This window comes from Scyliorhinus canicula, chromosome 9, assembly GCF_902713615.1.
Source record: "Scyliorhinus canicula chromosome 9, sScyCan1.1, whole genome shotgun sequence".
NCBI lineage: Eukaryota > Metazoa > Chordata > Chondrichthyes > Carcharhiniformes > Scyliorhinidae > Scyliorhinus > Scyliorhinus canicula.
The window spans coordinates 59,953,831-59,977,137 of NC_052154.1; the positions used below are offsets into that span (position 1 = coordinate 59,953,831).

A 23,307-nucleotide genomic window follows, 5' to 3' on the forward strand; every position below is an offset into this window, starting at 1 on the left:
ATTATTTCCTTTAGAGACTGAACAATGCTTATCTGCCCAGTAATCCTTAGGAATATATTTTTAAAAAAACACTGCTTTAATTGTCTTTTTTTATATCGAGTTAGATGATGAAGGGGTTGAAAAATCTTTATAAGCGCACCTAAAACAAATCCCTCTGGTCTTTTACTGAAAGGAGTATTGGTCAATATTTATTGACTAATTGCACCAGATGGTTAGAGAGTTAATGCAATGAATATGCTTAGCAGATTTAGCGTAATGGATTAGAAGATTTTATTTAGCTGTGTGTATTTGATTACATATTTCTTGCTTTCACCAATCATTTGTCTCCCTGTCCATCCTTTCCCATAAACAATTGACGTTAAAATATAGTGGTATAATATTTCCTGAAACAGTGCAACTGGGAACATATAACAACAGCAATGTATATTTATTCAACACATTTAACCTAGGGCACTTCACACAAGCATTATGAATTAAAATTAAATGCCGAGCCAACAGGTAGATTTTAAGGAGTGTCTTCAAGGGTGTTGGGGGGGGGGGGGGGGGGGGGGGGGGGAGGAACTTCAGTCTAGGGCTGAAGGTAGCACCACTAATAGAGTAATTAAAATCCAGGATGCTCAAGGTCAGAATTAGATGAGAGCATTTTGGTCTATGGGGGATTACAGGGACGGGAAAGACAGTAGAAAGATTTGAAAATAAGGATCATTTAAAAATTGAGCTGCCATTTTACTGGGAAACCAGGGTAAGCCAGCAAGCATAAGGCTGGTAGGGACTTGTTGCAAGTAAGGAATGTGGGAAGCTAGTGAGCCAGAAATGTATTGGAATAATCAAGTCTAAAGATAAAGGTATGAATGAGGGTTTCAGCAGCAGATAAAATGAGGCAGGCATGACTCTGGGCAGTGGCCATTCACTGTAACATACCGAGTTATATACACTGGTCTTCCCATTCTGACATTACTCCACAAATTCCAGGATTAGTTATTTAAATATGCTGCACCTCCGCACCGAGTTGAATTGGGAATGTCACAAGAGGCTCAGATAATGCTGTGACAAAGCTCGTGAAGTAAAATTTGATCTTCAGTCATTTGGATAAAGTATGTTCATATTTTGGGTAGGAATCCTTTTTCAGAATTGAGAAAAGGAAATGGTTGAATATCTTCGATCTATGACTGACCTAAACACAGGATGGACAGGAGAGCAATGGCTAAAATTACAAATCAAATATGCCATCTATTGGTGCAAAAGGAAAAGTAGCCCTGTGACCATACATGCTTTAAAAGAAGTGAAGAATTGAAAGTTTACACTCAGTGTGGAAACTAGCACTAAGGTGTTGCATCTTTCTATGCTCGTATGAGGAAGAGGAAACAAAGGGGAAGGGAGAGTGAATAATCTCCAGAAGATGATGGTTGATGGGATCGCAATGTAGATGATGGAAGATGATCTGGGGAATGCAGAGGTATGTGTATTGGAGCACCAACTAAAGGAGGACTATTGATCTTGTGAAGAGGAGAGCAGCGATGCAGGAAATGGGTCAGCTACAACTCCTACCCTCGACTTTTCCTCAATTGTGGTTATTATCAAAGGAAAAAAGCTGTTTCAGGACCTCTGATGTGGAAAACTAAGGTAACAGAGAGAATAAATGGAACTGTTGTTGGCAGAAAGGTGAAAAAAATATCATAGCGAGTCTGGACTTTTTCGAGTAAGTATCTGGAAATTTTGTTGCCTTAGTTATAGTCTGGGAAGATAAAGTCAGATTTAAGCAATATAAAGACGAGGGACAAATCACAGGGGAAATGTAGTACGTCACTGTGCTTCACAGCGCCACTGGCTTGGGTCACTGTCTGTGCAGAGTCTGCACCTTCTCCCTGTGTCAGTGTGGGTTTCCTCCCAGTGCGGCTTCCTCTCGAGTCCCGAAAGATGTGCTTGTTGGGTGAATTGAACGTTCTGTGTACCTGAACAGACGCCGGAGTGTGGCAACTAGGGGCTTTTCACAATAACTTCATTGCCGTGTTAATGTAAGCCTACTTGTGATAAAGATTATTATTATTAGTCACAAACTTCTCCAGATCTTTGTGGATATCATTTAGTATTTAGCTAAATCTAGATTTGTTGTGGCGTGGAAAGAGTCTTTTGTAGAGGTTTGCACAATTTATCTGTGGAATGTGTAGGGGTGTACTGAGGAGTTTACTTGCAGCATATTTACTTGCCCTGTTAATTTGCGTACATCTCTCACTGCCGATCGAGGCAGTTCCTGGTGTTCTGATGTAGACCATATCTACAAGTAAAGCAACAAACTAAAATCTGCCCTTTCCAGACCACTGTGCTGCTGAATGTCAAGCAGACCAAACTAACCAACAAGAAACAAAACTGTACATTGTTGCACATTAACTGCCTTGTGTTGGACTTTTGGGGCTTGAGAATCATGTAGCCCTAGGCCAAAGGTTGGATGCTCATGCCTCATAACATCAGCTCGGGGTACAATAGGTGGAGGTAAATATAGTTGTGCTAACAAAAGCAAAAAGAGGTAGCTCATGGTTTTACTAGCTGTAAATGACATTCCAAAATAATAAAAAATAAATGAGTGATTTACACCATACAAAGCTCAACAAACCAGGCAGATGAACAACCATTAGAAAGACAAACGGGAATATAACTAAACAGACACTTTATGCCCATTTGATTTGACCTGTCCAGTGATTCCCACAGGACATTGATGGTATCATTGATAATGCAATGTGATTATGGTTTATTTTATTTATATTTTTTGTAAAGCTCAGTTTGAAAAGATCAATTTGTATTAATATTGGGGGATTGGTGCTCTGCTCCAGATTGGGGAACTTAAAGTACCGCTATTCATCTTCTTCAAAAATCATCATAATCTCATTTTGAAATTGCTAGAATCTTAATTTGTTTAACTATTTTTCTGTACAGGTGATGCATACAGTCACTTACATGTTACTTTCAAGCATGTCACCAGTTTTAAAAATTGGACTTCAAAATTTGAACTTTGCCTTGAGAAGTTTGATATTTCCTTTGTGACTATTATGATTGAAGTTTATACAAGATTGTCTGTTGTTTGCAAAACTTGCAAAGGAGACACAAACAGAAAATCTTCAATGTCTATAGTTTGAAATTAGTTTTTTTTTTCTGGCAGGAAGGAAGATAGAGATACTTTATATTCTTGCCCTTCTCCACTGCCTCGTCTCTCTTCTCCCTCCCCCCCCCACCCCCCCCCACTTTAAAAAAAAAAGTAACATGTGTTCTCATTGTCTAAGCTGGAGGAAGTGCTAATTTCTCATATCAATTAATTTAATTTACAGCCATGTTTCACGATTTGTGTTGAGAACCTTGGGACGTGCATTTTTCTTCTGTGTGGGCTTCATACAAATTAAGGTGACGGGAAAAAAGGCCACAGTAGCTGAGGCGCCGATTCTTGTGGTTGCTCCTCACTCAACTTTTTTTGATGCAGTTGTGAATATCGTTGCTGAGATGCCATCAATTGTCTCAAGAGCAGAGAATGCGGACATTCCATTGTTTGGATGTGAGTTTATTTTAAATTTATCATTGTTTTGGTTGCACATTTTGCTTTAAATTCACATTAGAAAACTTGCTAAATGTTTTGGTTGTAATTTTGTGTTTGGGTTATGAGTATGTGATAATGAGGTGTTAAAATGTAACATTTTGCAAGTCTGTTTCTTGAAGTGTTGTTATCTATGTCAATAAAAATAAAAGCACAGAGGAAAATGTTGAAAGCATATTGATGCATTCCAAACATAATGGTATTAAAATATTGCTAAACGGTCAGTAGAAAATTACTAACAAATTAAACGAGTGGAAACTCTGACCACAAGCAAGAGTGTAATAAGTTTGTGTTCCACATGCCAGGCTCATTTAATAATGTTTAAAATATCCTCAAAGGAGATGTTTATCATAACAGCAATAGTGCCACAGTATTTTTTTTTGTAACCACTGCATACCTTAGTGTGCATATGAAATCAATTTCTCATCTGTAATTCTCCTGTCTGGAAGACTCAGAATTAAGAACAAAGGATTAAACTCTAAGGCTCTGTCAGATATAATTTTAAGCTCCCTAACTACACCAGACCAATAGGATTGAATCTTAACACGGGTCCATATACAATGTATATAATCACCCTCGACAACCAGGCGCTTTGCGCACATCAGGAATATAGTAGGATCAAACCTCTGTCTCAGACAAGTGTGATATGTAAATTGTGCAGTATTGCCAATGCAGCTCCAATATTTCAAGTGGGGTTTGGGTGTCCTGAATATTAGGCTGTATCAACTGGCCTCCCACCTTGGATTTATGAGAGATTGGATTATGTCTCCTTCTTGAGTTTCCTTCATTCAATTACAAACCAAATATTTATTGGCATAATTCCATATACTGCCCCATGTTTTCTCATCAATATTAATTGTTGAGTCTTTTTCCCAAGACTACAAGGATCCAACACAGGATTTAAAGCACAAGGTATCATTGAACTTGCTAATCACTCGTCTAGGCTCTGTAGAAATCAGGATTTTTTTCGAGCGAGGAAATTGAGAAGTTACTGGGTGGCACGGTAGCACAACGGTTAACACAGTTGCTTCATAGCTCCAGTGTCCCAGGTTTGATTCCCAGCTTGGGTCATGGCCTGTGTCGAGTCTGCACGTTCTCCTGTGTTTGCATAGGTTTCCTCCGGGTGCTGCGGTTTCCTCCCACTGTCTAAAGATGTGCAGGTTAGATGGATTGGCCATGCTAAATTGCCCTTTATGTCCAAACAAAAAAGGTTAGGTGGGGTTACTGGGTTATGGGGATAGGGTGAAGGTGTGGTCTTGGGTAGGGTGCTCTTTCCAAGGGCCGGTGCAGACCCGACGGGCCAAATGGCCTCCTTCTACACTGTAAATTCATTCTATGATTAGATGCAGGATTGTTTTATTCAGGATAAAGTCTCTTAGTTGCAGATACTTATAAAAAGCAGCATCTTTGGATATCAAGTAGCTGGCATAGCTGCTCAAAGGATGACCAGAAGGTCACTGAATGTGTTTCCCAGCCTCCAAATGCCTCTATCTCTCCAAGTATTGAATCTATGGTCCTTAAGACTTTGCAGGAAATCTGGGCAGCCCTGGATGGGAGAAGGAGTGGAAGACAGGTTGGATCTCCCTTCTAGTTGGTCGAAGATTCTCCATGCCCTAAGAATGTTAACAATAATCGAATTTGCGCATCTAGCAGAACCTGTCCTATTGTCCCCATAAAATAACAAACTACTTTGTTTCAATATCCAGCCAAATGGAGGCAGGGTCCTTCCTAATCCAATCTCTCATAAATCTAAGGTGGGTGGCCAGTTGATACAGCCTAATATTCGGGACACCCAAACCCCCCTTGGAATATTGGAGCTGCATTGGCAAACTTTAGAAGAGGTTTTTCCATTTTCCAAATAAAGACATTCTATTAATCTATAAGATTCTAGCTGACAACAAAATTGGCAACATATGTAAGGGGTATAGAAATCTAGGCGACACATTCATTTTAACTAAGACAATCCTGCTCAGCCATGAGACCGACAGGGAAGACCAACAAGTCAAATCCCACCTAATAGAAACAATCAACTGAGGAAGGTTAGCCCCATATAACTGCCGAAAAGAACGGGCAGTTGAAACACCAGGTACTTAAATCCCTATGTGGTCCACCAAAAAGGAAAATAAGGGAGGGGGAGGTTTCCCCCTCCACTCTCCCACAGGCATAGCTTCTGAACTTTGTAAAATTAATCTTGTAACCAGAGAAGGCACTAAACCCATCCACCATGTCAATGCCAGCGGGAATGGAGACATCCGGCTTCGACACGAACACCACCACATCATCCGCATAGAGCATAATCTTATGCTGCCTCTCCCCACAACCCAGCCCCGATATCAAGGAGTCCCGCCTCATACCCCCGCCAGCGACTCGACTATTCTCCTGCACTTCTGGCTGATCTCCCATACTCTGCCCTCCCTGAATTTGAGGCAATCCAAAACTCTGCTGCCCGTTTCTTAATTAGCACCAAATCCCATTATTTATGACCTATGTTGGCTGCCAGTCATGCAACACCTAGATTTTAAAATTCCCATCCTTGTTTTCATATCTTCCCTGGCCTTGTTGCCCTTTCTTATCTCTGTAATCTCCTGTAGCTCCACAACTCTACACAAAATCTGCACTTATATAGTTATGGCTTCTTAAGCAACCCTGATTTTAATTGCTTCACTATTGGTGCCCATGCCTTCAGCTGCCAAAGCTCTGAAATACTCTCCCTATACCTCTCTTCCTTGATTTCCTCTATTTCCTCCTTTTAAGACGCTCCTTAAAAAAAAATCTATTTCTTTGACCAAATTTGTTTGGTTGTGTGGCCTAAAAATTCCCTTGCTGCTCAGTCATTTTTTTATTTTATGAAGCTCCTATGAAGTGACTTGGGATGATGAATATAGGTTGTTGTTCGAATGCATCCCAAATTTCCAGCTGTAAATGGTGGCTGGTGTTAGAAGTGGGGAAAAAGAAATCTCATATGGGTGCTTTAAAGATCCTTTTCAAACGTCGGAGGGTTTGGTACACTGTTACATCAGAGAGAACATAGAACAGTACAGCACAGAACAGGCCCTTCGGCCCTCGATGTTGTGTCGAGCAATGATCACCCTACTCAAACCCTCGTATCCACCCTATACCCGACAACCTTCCCCCCCCCCCCCCCAACCTTACTTTTTAGGACACTACAGGCAATTTAGCATGGCCAATCCACCTAACCCGCACATCTTTGGACTGTGGGAGGAAACCGGAGCACCCGGAGGAGCTGTATTCTGCACAGACTGGTGACATTCCTGACTAGACTTACTTGACTCTTAAACTAGATGCTCAAAAGTGAAACCGTACTCCTTTCCACAATATTGATTCCTTTACTTCTTAAGTACTATTTTTTGATCTTTTTAAAATAATTCAACTGGAGATGTTCTAATGCAAAAACATTCCCAAATGAGCCGAGTTGAGGCAGTTGAAAATACTGGTGAAATATTTTATTGAAAAAACACTTCAACGTGGCACTCAGTAGAATTATTTCAGTAATAATGCTACAGATGTATAAATGGGATTCTCAGTTTGATAAATGAACTTTACTCTTGGTATTACATTTTTTTAAACCTCTGCCGTATCTACCCTCATGTCTTGTGTCAATCGGTTGTTTTTTTCCAAGGTAATGACACTAATTAAAAATAATGGGGGAAAGAGTTTGTACAGCCTTTTGTTTTTGTGTTTTAGGTTTGCTGCGTTGTTCTCAACCTGTGTTGGTATCACGCACTGAGACAAATTCGCGGAAGAAAACTGTTGAAGAGATTACAAAGCGTGCACAGTCCAAAGGGAAATGGCCTCAGGTATTTTAATCACACGTGAATCAATGCAATTGTGTAAATTCTAAGTTTTATTAGACTTTAGTTCAGTATCAAAACTGTTTGGTTGAAGTACCATTCTTTTTCTTTCAAGCTGATGATTTTTCCAGAAGGCACCTGTACAAATCGCACTTGCCTTATTACTTTCAAATCAGGTGAGTAAACTGTTCTGGTTAAATTTCCATTCTTATGTCCAAGTTTTAAATATGTACTTTACACACAACCTTTCAAATTGGACTGTCATTGTCAATTTAATGGTTGTAACTGAGAATTTCCTGCTCATTTACTAGAGAAAGAATTAAAACTAGAAAGGAGCCTTTGAAGGGATTTAAGCTTGCCTTGCTCCTACCTTTTTACTCTTTGTTTTAATGTAATTTTAGCATGTTGGTAGAGGTGTCTATTTTATAAATATATAAAATCTTTCCTTTCCAGCCTTCAAATATGTGGTGAAAAGTCATTTCCTTTTGAAATGCTGGGCAAATGTAATTCACAAATAGTTACATTATTGTTCCAGTAGATTTCTGATGCACGCAATTGATGTGTCACAAGTAATCAGAAAACGTAATATTTGCCCACAAGTAAAATGAATTGTTACTCCTGAAATTTTTTTATGAAGGGTTAAGATATGGGGATACGACAAACTTCACGCGCAGCAGAATACCCAAATATGTCATCTCCTTCCAATGATCAGCCCCACGTATTACCATATTTTACTACATTTCTCAATCTCTGGTCTCTCCAGTCACCAGATTTAATACTTCCACTATTTTTTAAGTCAAGAGGGCACTGTTTTAAACCTCAAAAAAAGTATTAGGATCATAACTGTTTCTGATGTTTACAGGCGCTTTTATTCCTGGAGTTCCCGTACAGCCAGTACTTATTCGATACCCAAACAGATTGGTGAGTTTTTGTGTGTACAATTTTATTTCACCATCTCCCATCTTTTCTTCTCGGCTAGACATCTTGAACCAATGAAGTAGAAATGGGTATCAATTTTCACTCTGACTTTTACACTGCTCACTTCGGAGCATACATTGAGAAAAAGCCATTGAGCCTAACCCTGCCACAAAACCTAATAGCGTCTGTACTGATATAAATTGTCCCAACTCATTTGGTCTCTTGGGTTAAAGGAAGGTAATTACCCCAAAACACCCAAGATTGCAATCTCCATGTTTGATTCTGAGAAATTACAATTAACACTTCTTAAGGAAACATGTAATCCAAGATTTGTGTCCTGAGTTAATCATTGTATCTTGGAAGTATAAGTTTGGTCGACTTGAAGTACTCAATAATAAGCAAGTGCGTTGAATTCACCAAGTACTGAGATTTAACCATTAATCCAAATATGATGGCCGTCAAGGCGCAGTCAAGGCACAAAATTCTGCTTTAAAAGATAGTTTAATATTGTTACTATAATGTGTCATGTATATGACCAGGCCCTAAACTTAGTTAATCAAAGTAATATGGTAAGAAATGTATAGCAGACTGTCAACCCGGAGCCAGATGTTTTCGTGTTTCAGGCATCTTTGGAATCTTACATATTATTGATGCATTTTTCCTTTTTCTGAAGATCCTTGGATGTTGAAAGGCATAGATTTGAACACTTTTCCACATTGTAGGATAGATAACAGTATTCAGCACAGTAGCACAATGGTTGGCACTGTTGCTTTACAGCGCCAACGTCCCAGGTTCAATTCCGGCTTGGGTCACTGTCTGTGCAGAGTCTGCATGTTCTCCCTGTGTCTGTCTGGGTTTCCTCCGGGTGTTCCGGTTTCCTCCCACAAGTCCCTAAAGAAGTGCTTTTAGGAAATTTGGACATTCTGAATTCTCCTTCCGTTCATCTGAACAGGCGCCGGAGTGTGGCGACTAGGGTATTTTAACAGTAACTTCATTACAATGTTAATGTAAGCCTACTTGTGACAATAATAATTATTATTATACTGGAATGACTTCTGTTTCCCAAAAAGAACTCCACTTAGTGTGTGAGGAATAACCTAATGCTTCCAAGACCACACTGATTGCTCTTTATAGTTTCTGCACTCTTTATATCTGCAAACTATTCTTGTATTTTCCTCACCAACATGAGAATAGTTGGTCTCACATTTGCTGAAAAGTGAGATTGCAATTTGTGACTCCGTGTTTGCAAGTCCAAATATATATTTCTGGAGATTCACAGCCAAGTCTAACATATTGATTTACTTGTATCATTTGGCATTCTGGGTTTATTCCCTCTTATCCAAGTAAACAACTAGGAGAAGAATCTTTGGATTTCTGCCAAGTTATAACAAGAGATTAAGATGCATCTATCACTTCGTATGCAGAAATAGAAACTTCAAAATAGGATCATTCGGCCATTCATACCTTCTCTACCATTCAATATGAACATGTCTGATCCTCTATCTCAACGCTAGCTCTCATATTCTCCCCATACCCCAGGATGCCTTTAGAGTCTAGAAATGTATCTACTTTCTTCTTGAATACATTCAGTAACTTGGCCTCCACAGCCTTCTGTGGTAGAGAATTCCAACACTTCATCATCTTCTGAGTGAAGATGTTCTCCTCATCTTAGTTGTAAGTGGCCTACCATGTACCTTGAGTCTGTGACCGCTCACTTTAGACCTCCTCAGCCAGAGGAAACATCATCCCTGCACCCAGTCTGTCCAGCCCTGTCTGAATTTTAAAATTTCAATAAGGTGCCCTCTCATTCTTCTAAACTCCAGTGAATAAAGGCCGAGTTGGCCCAATCTTTCCTCGTATGACAATCCCGCGATCTCAGGAATCAGTCTGCTAAGCATTTGCTGCACTGCCTCTGTGGCAAGTATATCCTTGGGAGAGAAAACCAAACTGCAAACACTACTCCAGGTGTGGTCTCACAAAGGCCCTGTACAGTTTCAGTGAGACATCCTTGCTCATGTACTCAAGTCCTTTTGCAATGAAGGCCAACATATCATTTGCCTTTCTAACCGCTTGCTGCACCTGCATACTTGTTTTCAGCGACTGGTGTACAAGGACACCCAGGCCAGGTTCATTTGTACATCGGCATTTCTTAATCAATCATCATTTAAATAATATTATGCCCTTCTGCTTTTCTTACCGAAGCGATAACATCATACTTATCCATATTATGCTGCATTTTCCATATGTTTACCCATTCACTCAACTTGTCTAAATTGCTTTGAGCTCTTCAAACCTCACCACTCACATTCGCACTGGTCAGCTGCATGTTTATAGATTTTCACACTAGCTTGGATCATTCATTTAGGAAGAATGTGAAGATTTAATTGAACTAAGTATTGGTTCCAGATTTTATCAAAGTAAGTAGAGTAACAATTCATGCATTGGAAGTTGTTGAGTGGCCCATTGAGAGCTGATAAAATTCTGCATGATAATGTTTGAGCTTCGAAGCTATCAATCATAAATCCTTCACTCACTTCTGAATCTGGCAATTCAACTTCACTTTATATACTATTAAGTCACTCGTTAATTCATTTATCAAGAAAAATTAAATACTTAAAAGTTCTTCATCAAAATCAGCTTTGTTAATGAAAGATAAATTGTATTTCAGTTGCTTACATTGTGAGTGTATCTTTTTAGCAGAGCAAGCTTTTCTTTCCACAAGAGCAATAATGCAGAAATTTGCATTAATATAAAGAGCTTGATATTTGGCAAGGATTAAATTGTAAATGATTAAACTAATTACAAAAAATATTTTCCAACAGGACACAGTTACTTGGACTTGGCAAGGACATAATGCGTAAGTTTTTAAAATAAATAGTAATTGGGAAATAAAGATGAATAATGGCTGGTAATAAATTAACCAGCTTGCAGGTTTATGTCACGTTTTAAATTTTCCATTAAAAGTTGGGGGAAAAGTTTCCATTAAAAGCTGGGGAAAATAAAAGAGAAGAACATATAGAATACCCCTGTTTATAATAAACTATATAGTTGAAGAAGAATAAATGTTAAATGTTGTGGGAGTTCTGATGGAGTTCACGGGAGTTACGGGAGTTCCCGTACCAGCCTCCCCGGACAGGCGCCGGAATGTGGCGACTAGGGGCTTTTCACAGTAACTTCATTGAAGCCTACTCGTGACAAGCGATTTTCATTTCATTTCATTTCATTTTCATGCTTACTGTAAGCTTATCTTAAACTTAATGCAGTAATATTTCCATGAAGAATAAAATATCTCACTAAACTGAGTGAAAACTTTTTGGTCGTTCAATAAATCCGAACCAGATCAGACAAAAAAGTTGCCGATTAAGCTTCCTCTGATTTTTCAGGCCTGTCTTCCGATGCAGGATCTCCATTATTTAATTTTACCTTAAATTAAAGCGACTGTTTAAAACATAAAGTTCTAAACCCTTCCACATTCCATCCTTCCCACAATGCCAAACTAACTCAGTCAACATGGTTTTGTGAGGGAAATCATGTTAAACCAGCTGTGGATAAAGGGAAACCAGTGGATGTACTGATTTCCAGAAGGCATTTGATAAGGTTCCACATCAAAGATTATTGCGGAAGATGAAAGCCCATGGGTCATTTTCTTTTTGGCAACACATAACGAGTGGTTATTTGGGGTAGGTGGGATATGAAGTTGAGGTTACAGTCAGATCAGCCATGATCTTATTGAATGACAGAGCAGACTCGAGGGGCTGAGTGGCTTACTCTGCTCCTAATTTGTAGTTGTAAAGACAGCCAGAGCATTTCTAGCAGTGGTTTTTCATCCATCTCATGCAGCAGCACCTCTGCAATTCTCAATAGACCTTCAAGCCTAGCTAGTTCCCAATCAGCTTACTCAAATATATTGATTATAACCAGCTCAATCTCTCCACCACTTCTCTTTAATCTTTGTAATACTTTAGCATCATTAAATTGTGCATTCTGCCCCACCCTCCACTTGATGCACCTTTTCTGGAAGGCATTAGTGGCCTTGACCTGCTGTACGGAACTCCTTCCCTTTACCTCTCTCTACCTTTTAAAAATCTCCACAGATCTCATGTTTTCAATCCAGTTCACTCCTCCCGATGTATTTTGTTTCCTGGTTCTGAATCGATTTTCAGCACATCTGTTTGCAGATTCGTTGGGATTTTCCTTTTAATTGTACTTTGTAAGTGCAAGTTGCTATTGATAGCTTCCCTTTTTAAAAAATAAGTTGCATGAATTTCCTTGCTGATAAATAAGGAAAAGCTATGTGGAATACTTTGAATGACTTCTTTCCGTCAAGTTATAACATTTTTTGATTGTGAAATTATCGTTTTGGACTTTAACTCTTCTCCAAGCTACTTTTGTGGCGTACTGTGCAAGTGGGTCATTCAATGAAGAGCTTTCTTTCATTGAAGTATTGAAAATGTCCTTTTGAAGTGGTTTTATTTAGGTGCTTCTGACAGACCTGAGTTTGTTAAAGGATTCCAGATTGGTTGCTGCTGCATACTGAATTAATAATGGTGTGTTTTCTGAATCTATCTTAGGAAGTCTTAAATATTAGCTCCCATTAAAATAAAATGGCATTGCTACATGAAGCCAAAAAATACTGCACAAAATGTACACCGCAAGTATCTTTGTTAATAAAGAAATGACATGCCTGCAGAATCATCTACATGTCCCTGTTTTCTTCAATCTACAGATTACATAGACAAGAGATGAACATGTTTCCATACTTTTGGAAAACTCTGAGTGAAATCACCCAATCTTTCCCTTTCTGCAGTATATAAAGGCACCCTATGGGGCTGTGCTCAATTATTTTATTCTCACCGTTATTAAAAATTACATTTGCCACTTCAAGAAATCTTCCCTACCCACCTTCCAATTCCACGCAGCCATGCGTTTATTTTTTTCGGGTATCAATTATTTTTTTCCAATTAAGGGGCAATTTAGTGTGGCCAATCCACCTAACCTGCACACCTTTGTGTTGTGGGAGTGAGACCCACGGGGAGAATATGCAAACTCCATGGACAGTGACCCAGGGGCCAGGATCGAACCCGGGTCCTCGGTGCCGTAAGGCAGTAGTGCTAACCACTGCATCATTGTGCCGTCCTTCAGCTCTACATTTAGTTGCTTTGCTTCAAACGTAACTCTTAAGGGTTCACATTAAAGCCCAGTGTCAGTTATGAAATTCATTGTAATGTAATGGAAGAAAAAACTACCTTGATTTCAAATGAAAAAACTTATGTTGCCTTTGTGCGTTAACCAACTGCCTGGGGAGATTGAAATGAACAACCATTGGCTGATACTGAAAAGAGAACATGAGACCAGAAAGTTTAAGGAACAAATTCTCACCTTGTATATCAAGAAACAAACCCTACCCTCAGCATACAGATCAAAAATTGAGCTCCACAATGTCACTGGTGTCAACACTGCTGGAGCCCTGTGGGGCTAAAAGTGGCAGTAAATCTGCTCCTGGCTGCTTCTGCATGGTCTGCGTAGCTCAGCATAGTTGAAAGAGCCATGGTGCAGATGTGCCTGTGCTGGCAATATGCAGAATGAACAGGTCATAATGGCATTCAGCATCTCTTCGGCCTAGAGTCATAGAAGTTTACAGCAAGGAAATAGGCCTTTCAGCCCAACCTGTCCATGCTGCCCAGTTTTTAGCACTAAGCAAGTCCCAAATGCCCGTATTTGGCCCATACCCCTGTATATTTATCTTACCCATATAACTGTCTAAATGCTTTTTAAAGGACAAAATTGTACCCACCTCTACAACCTGTGGCAGCTCGTTCCAGACAGTCGCCACCCTCTGTGTGGAAAAAATTGCCCCGCTGGACCCTTTTGTATCTCTCCCCTCTCACTGTAAACCTATGCCCTCTAGTTTTAGATTCCCCAACCTTTGAGAATTTGTTGACCATCTATCTTATCAATGCAAACTCATTATTTTATAGACCTCTATAAGATCACCACTAAGCCTCCTACGTTCCAGTAAAAAAAGTCCCTCCTTATAAGTCAAACCATCAAGTCCCGGAAACATCCTAGTGAATCCTTTCTGCATTCTTTCTATATTATTATCCTTTCTATAATAGGGTGACCAAAACTGTACATAGTACTCCAAGTGTGGCCTTACTGATGTCTTGTACAACTTCAAGAAGACTCCTCAACTCCTGTATTCAATGTTCTGACCAATGAAACCAAGCATGCCGAGTGCCTTCTTCACCACCCTGTCCATCCGTGACTCCATTTTCAAGAAGCTATGATCGTGTACCCCTTTGTTCTGTAACTCATAATTCTATAACTCTCCCTAACACCCTACCATTAACTGAGTAGGTCCTACCCCGATTCGATCTACCAAAATGCATAACCTCAAATTTATCTAAATTAAACTCCATTTGCCATTCATCAGTACACTAGCCCAATTGATGAAGATCAATCAATCCTTCTTCACTGTCTGCTCTGCCGCTAGTCTTGGTGTCATTGCAAATTTACTAACCATGCCTCCTAAATTCTCATCCAGATCATTAGTATAGATAACAAATAACAGGTGTGTGCTGATTTGGTGCCAAACCTGTCATTTTATACTTCAGGAGCGGGATTCTCCGACCCCCCGCCTGGTCGGAGAATCGCCGGGGGGGGGGGGGGGGGGGGCGCGGCGTGAACCCTGCCCTGACACGCCGGCTGCCATATTCTCCGGCACCGTGGTTTTGGCAGAGGCGGGAATCGCACCGCGCCAGTCGGTGGCCGCTGGCAGTGTGCCCCCCCCGCGATTCTCCGCCCCGCGATGGGCCGAGCGGCCGCCCGTTTTCAGGCAGTCCCGCAGGTCTAAACCAGGTCTGTACCGCCGGGACCTGGCTCTACGGGCGGCCTTCAGAGTCCTCGGGGGGGGGGGGGGGGGGGGGGGGGGGGCGAGGGGATGGCCACTCCTCAGAGCCTGTACGGCCGCAACACCGGGTAGAAGAGAATCCCGCACCCATATGCACTCTTTGTGGCCAGCTGTCTGGACCCCCCTCTCTACTAACACTATTTACAAGTACCAGAATGGGAATTTAGGTGAGATGCATTTATCTTTCCTTTACTCTGTAGAGTTAGCAGAAGTACTTGGAGTAGAAGTAGTTGGAGGAGCTTTTTAAGTTATTAGTCAAGGCCGTGTAGTGCTAGATCTTTCCAAGAAATGGCCAGAGTTTGAGGGCCTCTAAGCAGAAAGTTTACTCCCCCTGGTGGAGGCTGCCATTTCTAAGACATGAACTAGAGAATAGCTTTATGGTGGTCAGGGCTTATAATTCCCCTCTGCCACCCGATCACACCGTGGACCACGTTCCTACAACAAAAGCCATGCTTTTGGTTACAGCATTAAAGGGAGATGGAGCATAATCAGCTGAGAGGAAAATCTGTGCGCAGAGGGAGGATGAAGGCTACTCCCAACAAAAGACCACGCTCACCTATGGTATTCAGAGAGCAAGCCTCCGACCTCCAATTCAGCCAGGAGTGGTGGCTGAGGTGGCTACGTGTTACTAAGGAAGTGATCACTAAGTGAGCCACATCCTCCAACTGGTGTTGCAGCTGCTGGCAGGGTGAGGATGTTGCGGCCAGATGCCAAGTTTCTACACCTACGTATTCTTCCAGGCTGGAGCTGGCAACATTGCCAACAGCACACAGTCTGTCATGCCATGCACGGTTGTGCCGAAGGTCTAAAGAACCTGTGTTAAGAGAGGAGACTTCTTCACCTCTCTAAGTAGAGAAAAGTAGAACTAGAGAATAACTTTCTGGTGGTCAGGTCTAAATCCATGTGCCTTATGACTCCCCTCTGCCACCCGACCGCACCATGGACCACGTTCCTACAACAAAATCCATGCTGCTACCAGGGTTCCTATGTAACAAACCATCAACATTGGAAAACAACTGTTCTGCTTCTTGGATCACTCCAGAAAGTGGGGTAGTTGGGATGGAAGGTGGTAAGCAGGTTGTGTGCTCTATGATAAATACTGGTGTGTTTCTCCAAAGATGTGCTGGTCTACTGTGTTCCACACAGCAACCTGACTACAATGAGAGTGTAACCTTTGCCACCAAGTCTTTGGCGAGTACTTTGCATTGTGGGGGGGAGGGGGAGAAGTCAGGTGACATTATTTCTTCACCAGTCCCGTGCTGGAAAGGATGAGCTCCAAGCTCTTCAGGTAGTTCTGTGCCAGGTTGGAGCTCACTTTTTCATAGTTCATGAGAGTTCCAATAGGCTATGTGGAAGGGCTGTCAATGCACTAACATCTCTGTGTATGCCATCAGCTTTTTCCTGTATGTCACCCATCCCAAGTCCTCATCTGAACCTCCTGCAGCAGGGCTCGTCTGCAACCTCTGACCAGTGAGGTAGCACACATGCAGTCTTTACCGTCTGTACTGCCAACTGCTCTTGATTGAGTCTGGTGACTGGCCGGGTGCTGACCCCACCTCTATACTACCTTGAAAGTAGGTGCAGCGTATATTTGAGCTGCTGGCTGTACCCTGTCAGGTTAAGTAATGATATTGAGATTCATTGGCTGTTCTTGGGTATCTGAAAACAATTGCAGAAGGGGAGGGTTGAGATGAAGAAACCAGGTGAGTGGAAAGCAGAAGGTTATTGGCCTCGCCATCTGCAACTTGTACTTCATGCCTGACAGCAGGATGAGGATGAAGTGAGATTTGAGAAGGTGTATAAGAAGAACATCACCCTGAATGTTCTTAAATCAAGTCTGTGTCAACAATTTGGAGTACCATCTCCTCCAAGGTGTTTGGGAGATGCAGTTTTGTCTGACGTTCAGTGGTTCTCTACTCCTCCCTTCTATTGCATGCCACCTTGTCCTGCAGGAGAAAGGGAAGAATGTTGGTGGGTTCGTTGCAATGTGGTTGGGTGATGTCTGTCATAGCTGACTAGTTGAAAGTATGTGGAAGCTGTGAGAATTGGGTGTGAGGCTGCAAGTTTGTGAGACGGGAGGTGAAATCTCAATGTTAGGCATGAGTATGATTGTTGGACTGCTGGTGAATGAGTGGGGATTGAACAGTGTCTCGGTTTTGTGGTGCCGTGGCTAGGCACTGAGTTTTGAACATATATTCAATGACCATGATCATTCGTGTAAGGTCATGAACATTTTTGTGGCACTTCAACAAGGTAATCCTGGCTGGCCTCCTTTAATTGCCCTCTACGGTTACTTGCTTCCATCAATGTATGTCTCGAGGGCCTCCTATCCCTCTATGGAAACATGACGTCTCTACTTTCCACCTCTTGAATTAAAGTCTTTCAAATTGCATCAGGGAACCTGGGTTCTTTCTCACTGTCTTGCTGCTCAATGGATGCTCATTATGCCTTGTGAGAAATACTTTTGTGAAATAATTCCTGCACCTACTTAAAGAGGTGCAGGCTGGCTTTTAAGAAGTGCAACTTTAACTTGTGCCATTCTCGCACAAACCTGCACCTTTTGCTCAGCATGTAGCCAGTCAGCACCCTAATTAACACTGGGCTGCATTGCTCAACCATCGTGATGAATATTAGCATGATGCATCTGTGCTGCTGGCATCTTCTTGATTTGGTGTGGGGGAGATTTTGCATCATCGTCCTCCCTCCTTCAAACTATCTTTATCAAGTTTTTAATCCACGGTTTTCATTGCTGCCATCAATTTAAACTCCGACTTCAGTGAAATGACGTAATCAATTTCCCAGAAAATGTCTCTTTACCTTCCCGGTCTTTCTTCCAAACAGAATCACAGAATAATACAGTGCAGAATAGGCCCTTCAGCCCATCGAGTCTGAATGGATGCATGCAAGACAACTAACCCGCCTAATCCCATTTGCCATAGACTTGAATGTCCTGACGTGCAAGTACTCATCCAGGTATTTATTAAAGGATGCGAAGCAACCCGCCTCTACCACCCTCCCAGGCAGTGCATTCCAGACTGTCACCACCCTCTGAGTAAAAAGGTTTTTCCTCCAATCCCTCCGAAACCTCCTACCTCTCCCCTTGAACATGTGTCCCCTTCAACTAAGGGCAACAGCTGCTCCCTATCCACCCTGTCCATGCCCCTCATAATCTTGTACACCTCAATCCAATCACCCCTCAGTCTTCTCTGCTTCAGCAAAAACAATCTAAGCCTATCCAATCTCTCTTCATAACATAAATGTTTCCATCCCAGGCAACATCCTGGTGAATCGCCTCTGGTGTGCTCCATGTGCCTATCCAATAACTGCTTGAAGTTCCTAAAGTGTCCAACTCCACTATTCATCGTCAGGATATGGGTGTCTCTGGCAGGACAACATTTCGTGCCCATTTCTAGTTAACCTGTCTGGCTGCATGCTGTTTGTTTTTGTTGAAAGCCAAATTTGCCTACTTTTGCAGGGTTTTTTTGTCGTTTTTAAATTTGAAACATTTACAGTTCAAGTCAATTGCTGTCATCTTTCTCTCCATCTTGCCTGAGAATGACAATGTTGTACTCCAATATGGGATTGGTTATTTGTTTACCGTGTAGGCCATGTATCCAATGATCAAAAGAACTGTAGATGATCTTGAGGGATGAAGAAAGCTATTATGGCATTCTCCTCCAAAGTCTCCAGCAAGCGTTTCTGTAATTTATCACCGATCAGCTCGAGAACATCCCTTTTCTAAACTGCTACAAAAATTGCTTTTTTTTTTTTTAGATGTGTTATGGAATTAAGTCAAAAATAGGAGTGACATTTATGTTTCCTGCACTCTACCAATTTTATTAACTCAAATTCTGAGGTTAGTCTATTTTTTGACTGGGGGTGTCAACTGACCAGTGATAGCCTGCCCTGTCTCCGGTCTCAGCCTCTCACTGTTCTACAGCACTACTCGATTTGCCTGATTCCACATGTATTGCGAGACTTCCACTTGATCACCCTGGACCTTTCTGATCGAGTGAAAATGCAGAACCCACCTTACATCTTAGTTAACCAGCGTAATTGATTACCTGGCATTTCCCATTTCTGGAACATGCCAAATAGCAGAAATTTTGTTTAGAACATGTTTCAAAGATATTTATCCCAACATTGATCTTTCTAGGAGATGTTGTAATGCTGTTATGATTTTTTTTTGCGAGTAAGTGGCCGAAGGTAACTCTTCCACTCTGTTTAGTTTGCTTTCTCCTCGTTATAACCAGTATTTGGCCTCTATTTGATACCTTTCTTCAGTTGCACGGCTGAGATTGGGTTGCCCATATAGTGTACTATGAATCTACTACGAATGCTGGTTTGACATCTTGTAGTGCAATAGCTTGGTAACCTGCCATAGAACCTTTCTTAATGGTAGATTGACTACCTCATAAGCGCAATACAAACATCTCCATTCTGTTCATGCCTTAAGAGGCTGTAGCCCATGTGCTAGTTTATAATTCACTGTTTGGGTTTTGACTTTGGGTTGATCAACCCTCATCTAATAGTGTGTAAATGCATGTCTTGCTCATAGATTGGAAATCTTGCTAAAAGTCTTCTGCTAATTGAGGTCAGTGGAAAATATTTAGTGCTTTTGAAAGATAGTAAGACACAATTTGAAGATAGCGCATACGGTCAGGTTTTAAGTTAGTACTAGTAAAAATTGCATTTGATTTCCTTTTTAGGCTTAAGAAAAATTACCAAATATGTTTTTTAGGAAATGGCAAAAATGGTTCACAGAAAATTGCAACTGGAATTGAAAATGGTTATATTTTCTTAGTAGAAAGCAGTTTTTTTTTTTCTATTTTCTGGTTTAAAGATTAAAAAGTGTGCTCGATTAATCAGCAACAAAGGAAGTTGCAAATGGCCTGAAACCTTAATGCATTTACTGTTCATACTGAAGGCAGTAGTTTCTAGTGTGGTTTTGCTTTTTTCTAAAAAGTGGGATAGTACAACAATGAATACTTTGTTATTCCTGTGTCTTAGAATGGATGACAGCTGTAATTCTACAACACACTGATGTTAATTTATGGAGAGGTATTTTGTTTGTGGCGTGGTAACTCAAAGTCTGTAATTCAGGCACCGTTTGCAAGATAAATAAATAAGGATGAGGAAAACTGTTCAGTCCATTTCAATTCATGTATTCCGAGAGATCAGGAGTGAGGGAAACGGATCTAGCATGAAAGGTAATGTTACTGGATTAATGATCTAGAGACCTGGACATGAATTCAAATCCCAGCACGACAGTTGGGGGAATTTAAATTTGATAATTCGCAAGTGTGGAATGGAAAGCTGGTCTTGGAAATGATGATCCAGAAACCACTGGTTCACCAATATTCTATAGGGGAGGTAATCTGTCATCTGGATTTGGTCTGACTTCTATTTGACTATGGACCCACAGCCACTGGAAGACTCTTATGCCAAACTTGACAGAACAGTCCCACAGAGTAGTCAAGGAAAAGCCTAACCTAGTCATACTTGTACTGTACAGCCAATGTCCCAGACACTTTCATCACCATCCCTAGGTATGTCCTGTCCCAGCAGTAGGACAGCCCCACTGAAATAATAGCATAGTATTACAGTCAGGAGGGAATGGCCCTGGGAATCCTCAACACTGACTCTGGATCCCATGATGCCTCATGGCATCAGATCAAATAATAGACACAAAAAACCCCTATTGATTATCACCTCCCATCCTCGTTCAACGGACCAGTCTGCTCCTTCATGTTGAACGCTGCTTGGAAGAAACATTTGAGTAGCAGGGATAGAGAATGTACTCTTGGACGGGGACTTCTAATTTCCATCACCAAGAGTAGCTCAGTAGCAGTACAACTGATGAAGTTGACAGAGTCCTGAAGACCATATCTATCAGACTTGGTCTGTGGTAGGTGGTATGAGAAACATAAAGTAGGAAAAATCTACTTCACCTCATCTTTACCTGTCGGTCTGTCTCCAGTGCATGGCAGTTTTGGTAAGCGTGACCATCACATTGTCCTTATGTTAGCAAGGTTACATCTGCACACTGAGGACATGCTCTATTACGTTGTGTGGCACTATTACCGTGCTAGGACTGGACATCCATGAAGCACTGTGAGGTATTAACTGAAGCAGAAATGCATTCAACAACAATATGTAACCCCATGTCAGTATATCCCCCACTTAATCGTTATCAAGCACTGCAACAACAGCCAAGCTTCCTTAAACAGCACCTCCTAAACCTGTGACCTCAACCAGCGAGAAGGAAAACACATGGGAACACCACCACTTGGAAGTTCCCCTCCACGCCACACACCATCTCCAACAAGACAATCTAACCATCTTCCCTTGACATTCAAAGTCATTACTGTCGCTGAAATCCCCACTATCAACATCCTGGGGAACCATTAACCAAAAACTGAACTGAACTAGCTATATAAGTACTATGGCGACAAGTGCAAGTTGGAGGTTTGGAATTCTGAGGTAAGTAACTCCACTTCCTGACTCCCCAAAGCCTGTTGGCCATCTACAGGACACAATTCAGGAGTGTGAAGGAATTCACTCCACTTGTCTGATTCAGTGCAGCTCCAACAACACTCTAGTTCTACATCATTTATGATGAGGTAGCTCACTTGATCGGCACCCCATCCACCACCTTAAACATTAATTTCCTCTACCATTGGCACTCAGTGGGGCGATTTTACTGCCGCGTCACGCTTGAGCTCAATGTGGCCGTTAGATTGTGGGAGAGGCTAAAATCGGGAGCCACGGCGATCGGTTTACGATCTAACTAGCCTGCTCCCCTTGGCAAAATCAGGATCCCACCGTGGCATGGTGAGAAACCAGTAATCACCAGTTAAGGCCAATCTCCATACAGTTAACGGGAATGACCCCCAATCTAACGGCCTACCGTGATCTAACCGCCTTCCCATCAAGTGGTCATGCGGGCTCCGATTAGTACAACTTTCTAAAAATGTGAAGCTGGTGGAATGGTGCTGCGGAGATCTGAGGAGGTGAATAGCCATCTTTGCTACTGGGGTTGCTGCTCCGGTGCTCAGTGGGGGGGGGGGACACGATATGGGGGGAAAGCTTCCCTTGGGGTGGGCTGCCATTGGTGTGGGGGGGGGCTGTCTCCCCCAGGTTGGCCTGGGGGGCGGTGTCTCAGTGCCCGTGGGTCTACCATGCCACCCCTGGATCGTGTGTACCCATTAAGAAGGCAGCCCAGCCCCTGCCTGTCTGCTCCACCGACTACCCATAACTCCCACTGTGGAGGCCTCCGGCCGCATGGCTGAAGGCTGTTGCTTTTTTTCTTAATTTAAAGTGCACAATTCATTTTTTTTACATATTAAGGGACAACTTAGCTTGGCCAATTCACCTACCCTGTGCATCTTTGGGTTGTGAAGGTGTATGGGGTGCTGTGACCAGAGGCCCCAGATGTGGTCGGGAGGGTGTGGTCAGGGCATGTTGGATGGAAGTGAATCTGGGGGGGTGGCGCGGGGGAGCAATGGTCCCAGGGTGGAAGAGACTGCTCGGTGTCAGTCCCTCATCCTCTCAAATTCCATACAGCTATTAAATGGAATGGATGATAGCTTGAACCCAGTAGAGGCTCACCTTGCGGAGGGGGGTGGAATGGGCAGGGCAGTGACAGAGGGCCAGTGCCTCCCCACTCGTGCAGCCCGGTGAAGGTCACTGATCATCTTAAGGCACTGGATGCCAGTCCTCCTGGGAACACACCCCGAGCTGACAGCCGCTACCGCTTCCTCCCAGGCTTCACTGGCTGCCCTGTGACTGACCCTCCGAGCCCCTTGGGGGAACAATGCATCCCGTCTGCACTCTATTGCGTCCAACAATCTGGCCTGGGCGGCATACCCAAATTAAGGGTACACACGGGCCATTTTGCATTTATTCTCAGATTACAAGAAAATTATGTAAATTAGGGAACTGCTGTTCCAAGGACCACGTCTGAGGCATATAGCTCTATTCTTCCTCACACTTGACAAAATGCTTTTACCTAGTAATTGTTTCCTTCAAAGACTTCCTTGTTAATTCCAAGGCTTCACGCTGAAATCCCTCACATTTGAGTTTTA

The 23,307-nt window shown here is 42.0% G+C and overlaps 1 protein-coding gene across 2 annotated transcripts in view; it reads left to right on the top strand.

Moving 5' to 3' along the window:
• lpcat2 (lysophosphatidylcholine acyltransferase 2) overlaps positions 1-23,307 on the top strand; it is a 71,106-nt gene that overhangs the window by 9,753 nt on the left and 38,046 nt on the right. For both annotated transcript variants that reach the window (XM_038806747.1, XM_038806746.1), the window contains exons 3-7: positions 3,321-3,541; positions 7,286-7,398; positions 7,508-7,568; positions 8,255-8,313; positions 11,133-11,167. In XM_038806747.1, the coding sequence (XP_038662675.1) occupies positions 3,321-3,541; positions 7,286-7,398; positions 7,508-7,568; positions 8,255-8,313; positions 11,133-11,167 (489 nt within the window). The remainder of the gene's footprint in view (positions 1-3,320; positions 3,542-7,285; positions 7,399-7,507; positions 7,569-8,254; positions 8,314-11,132; positions 11,168-23,307) is intronic.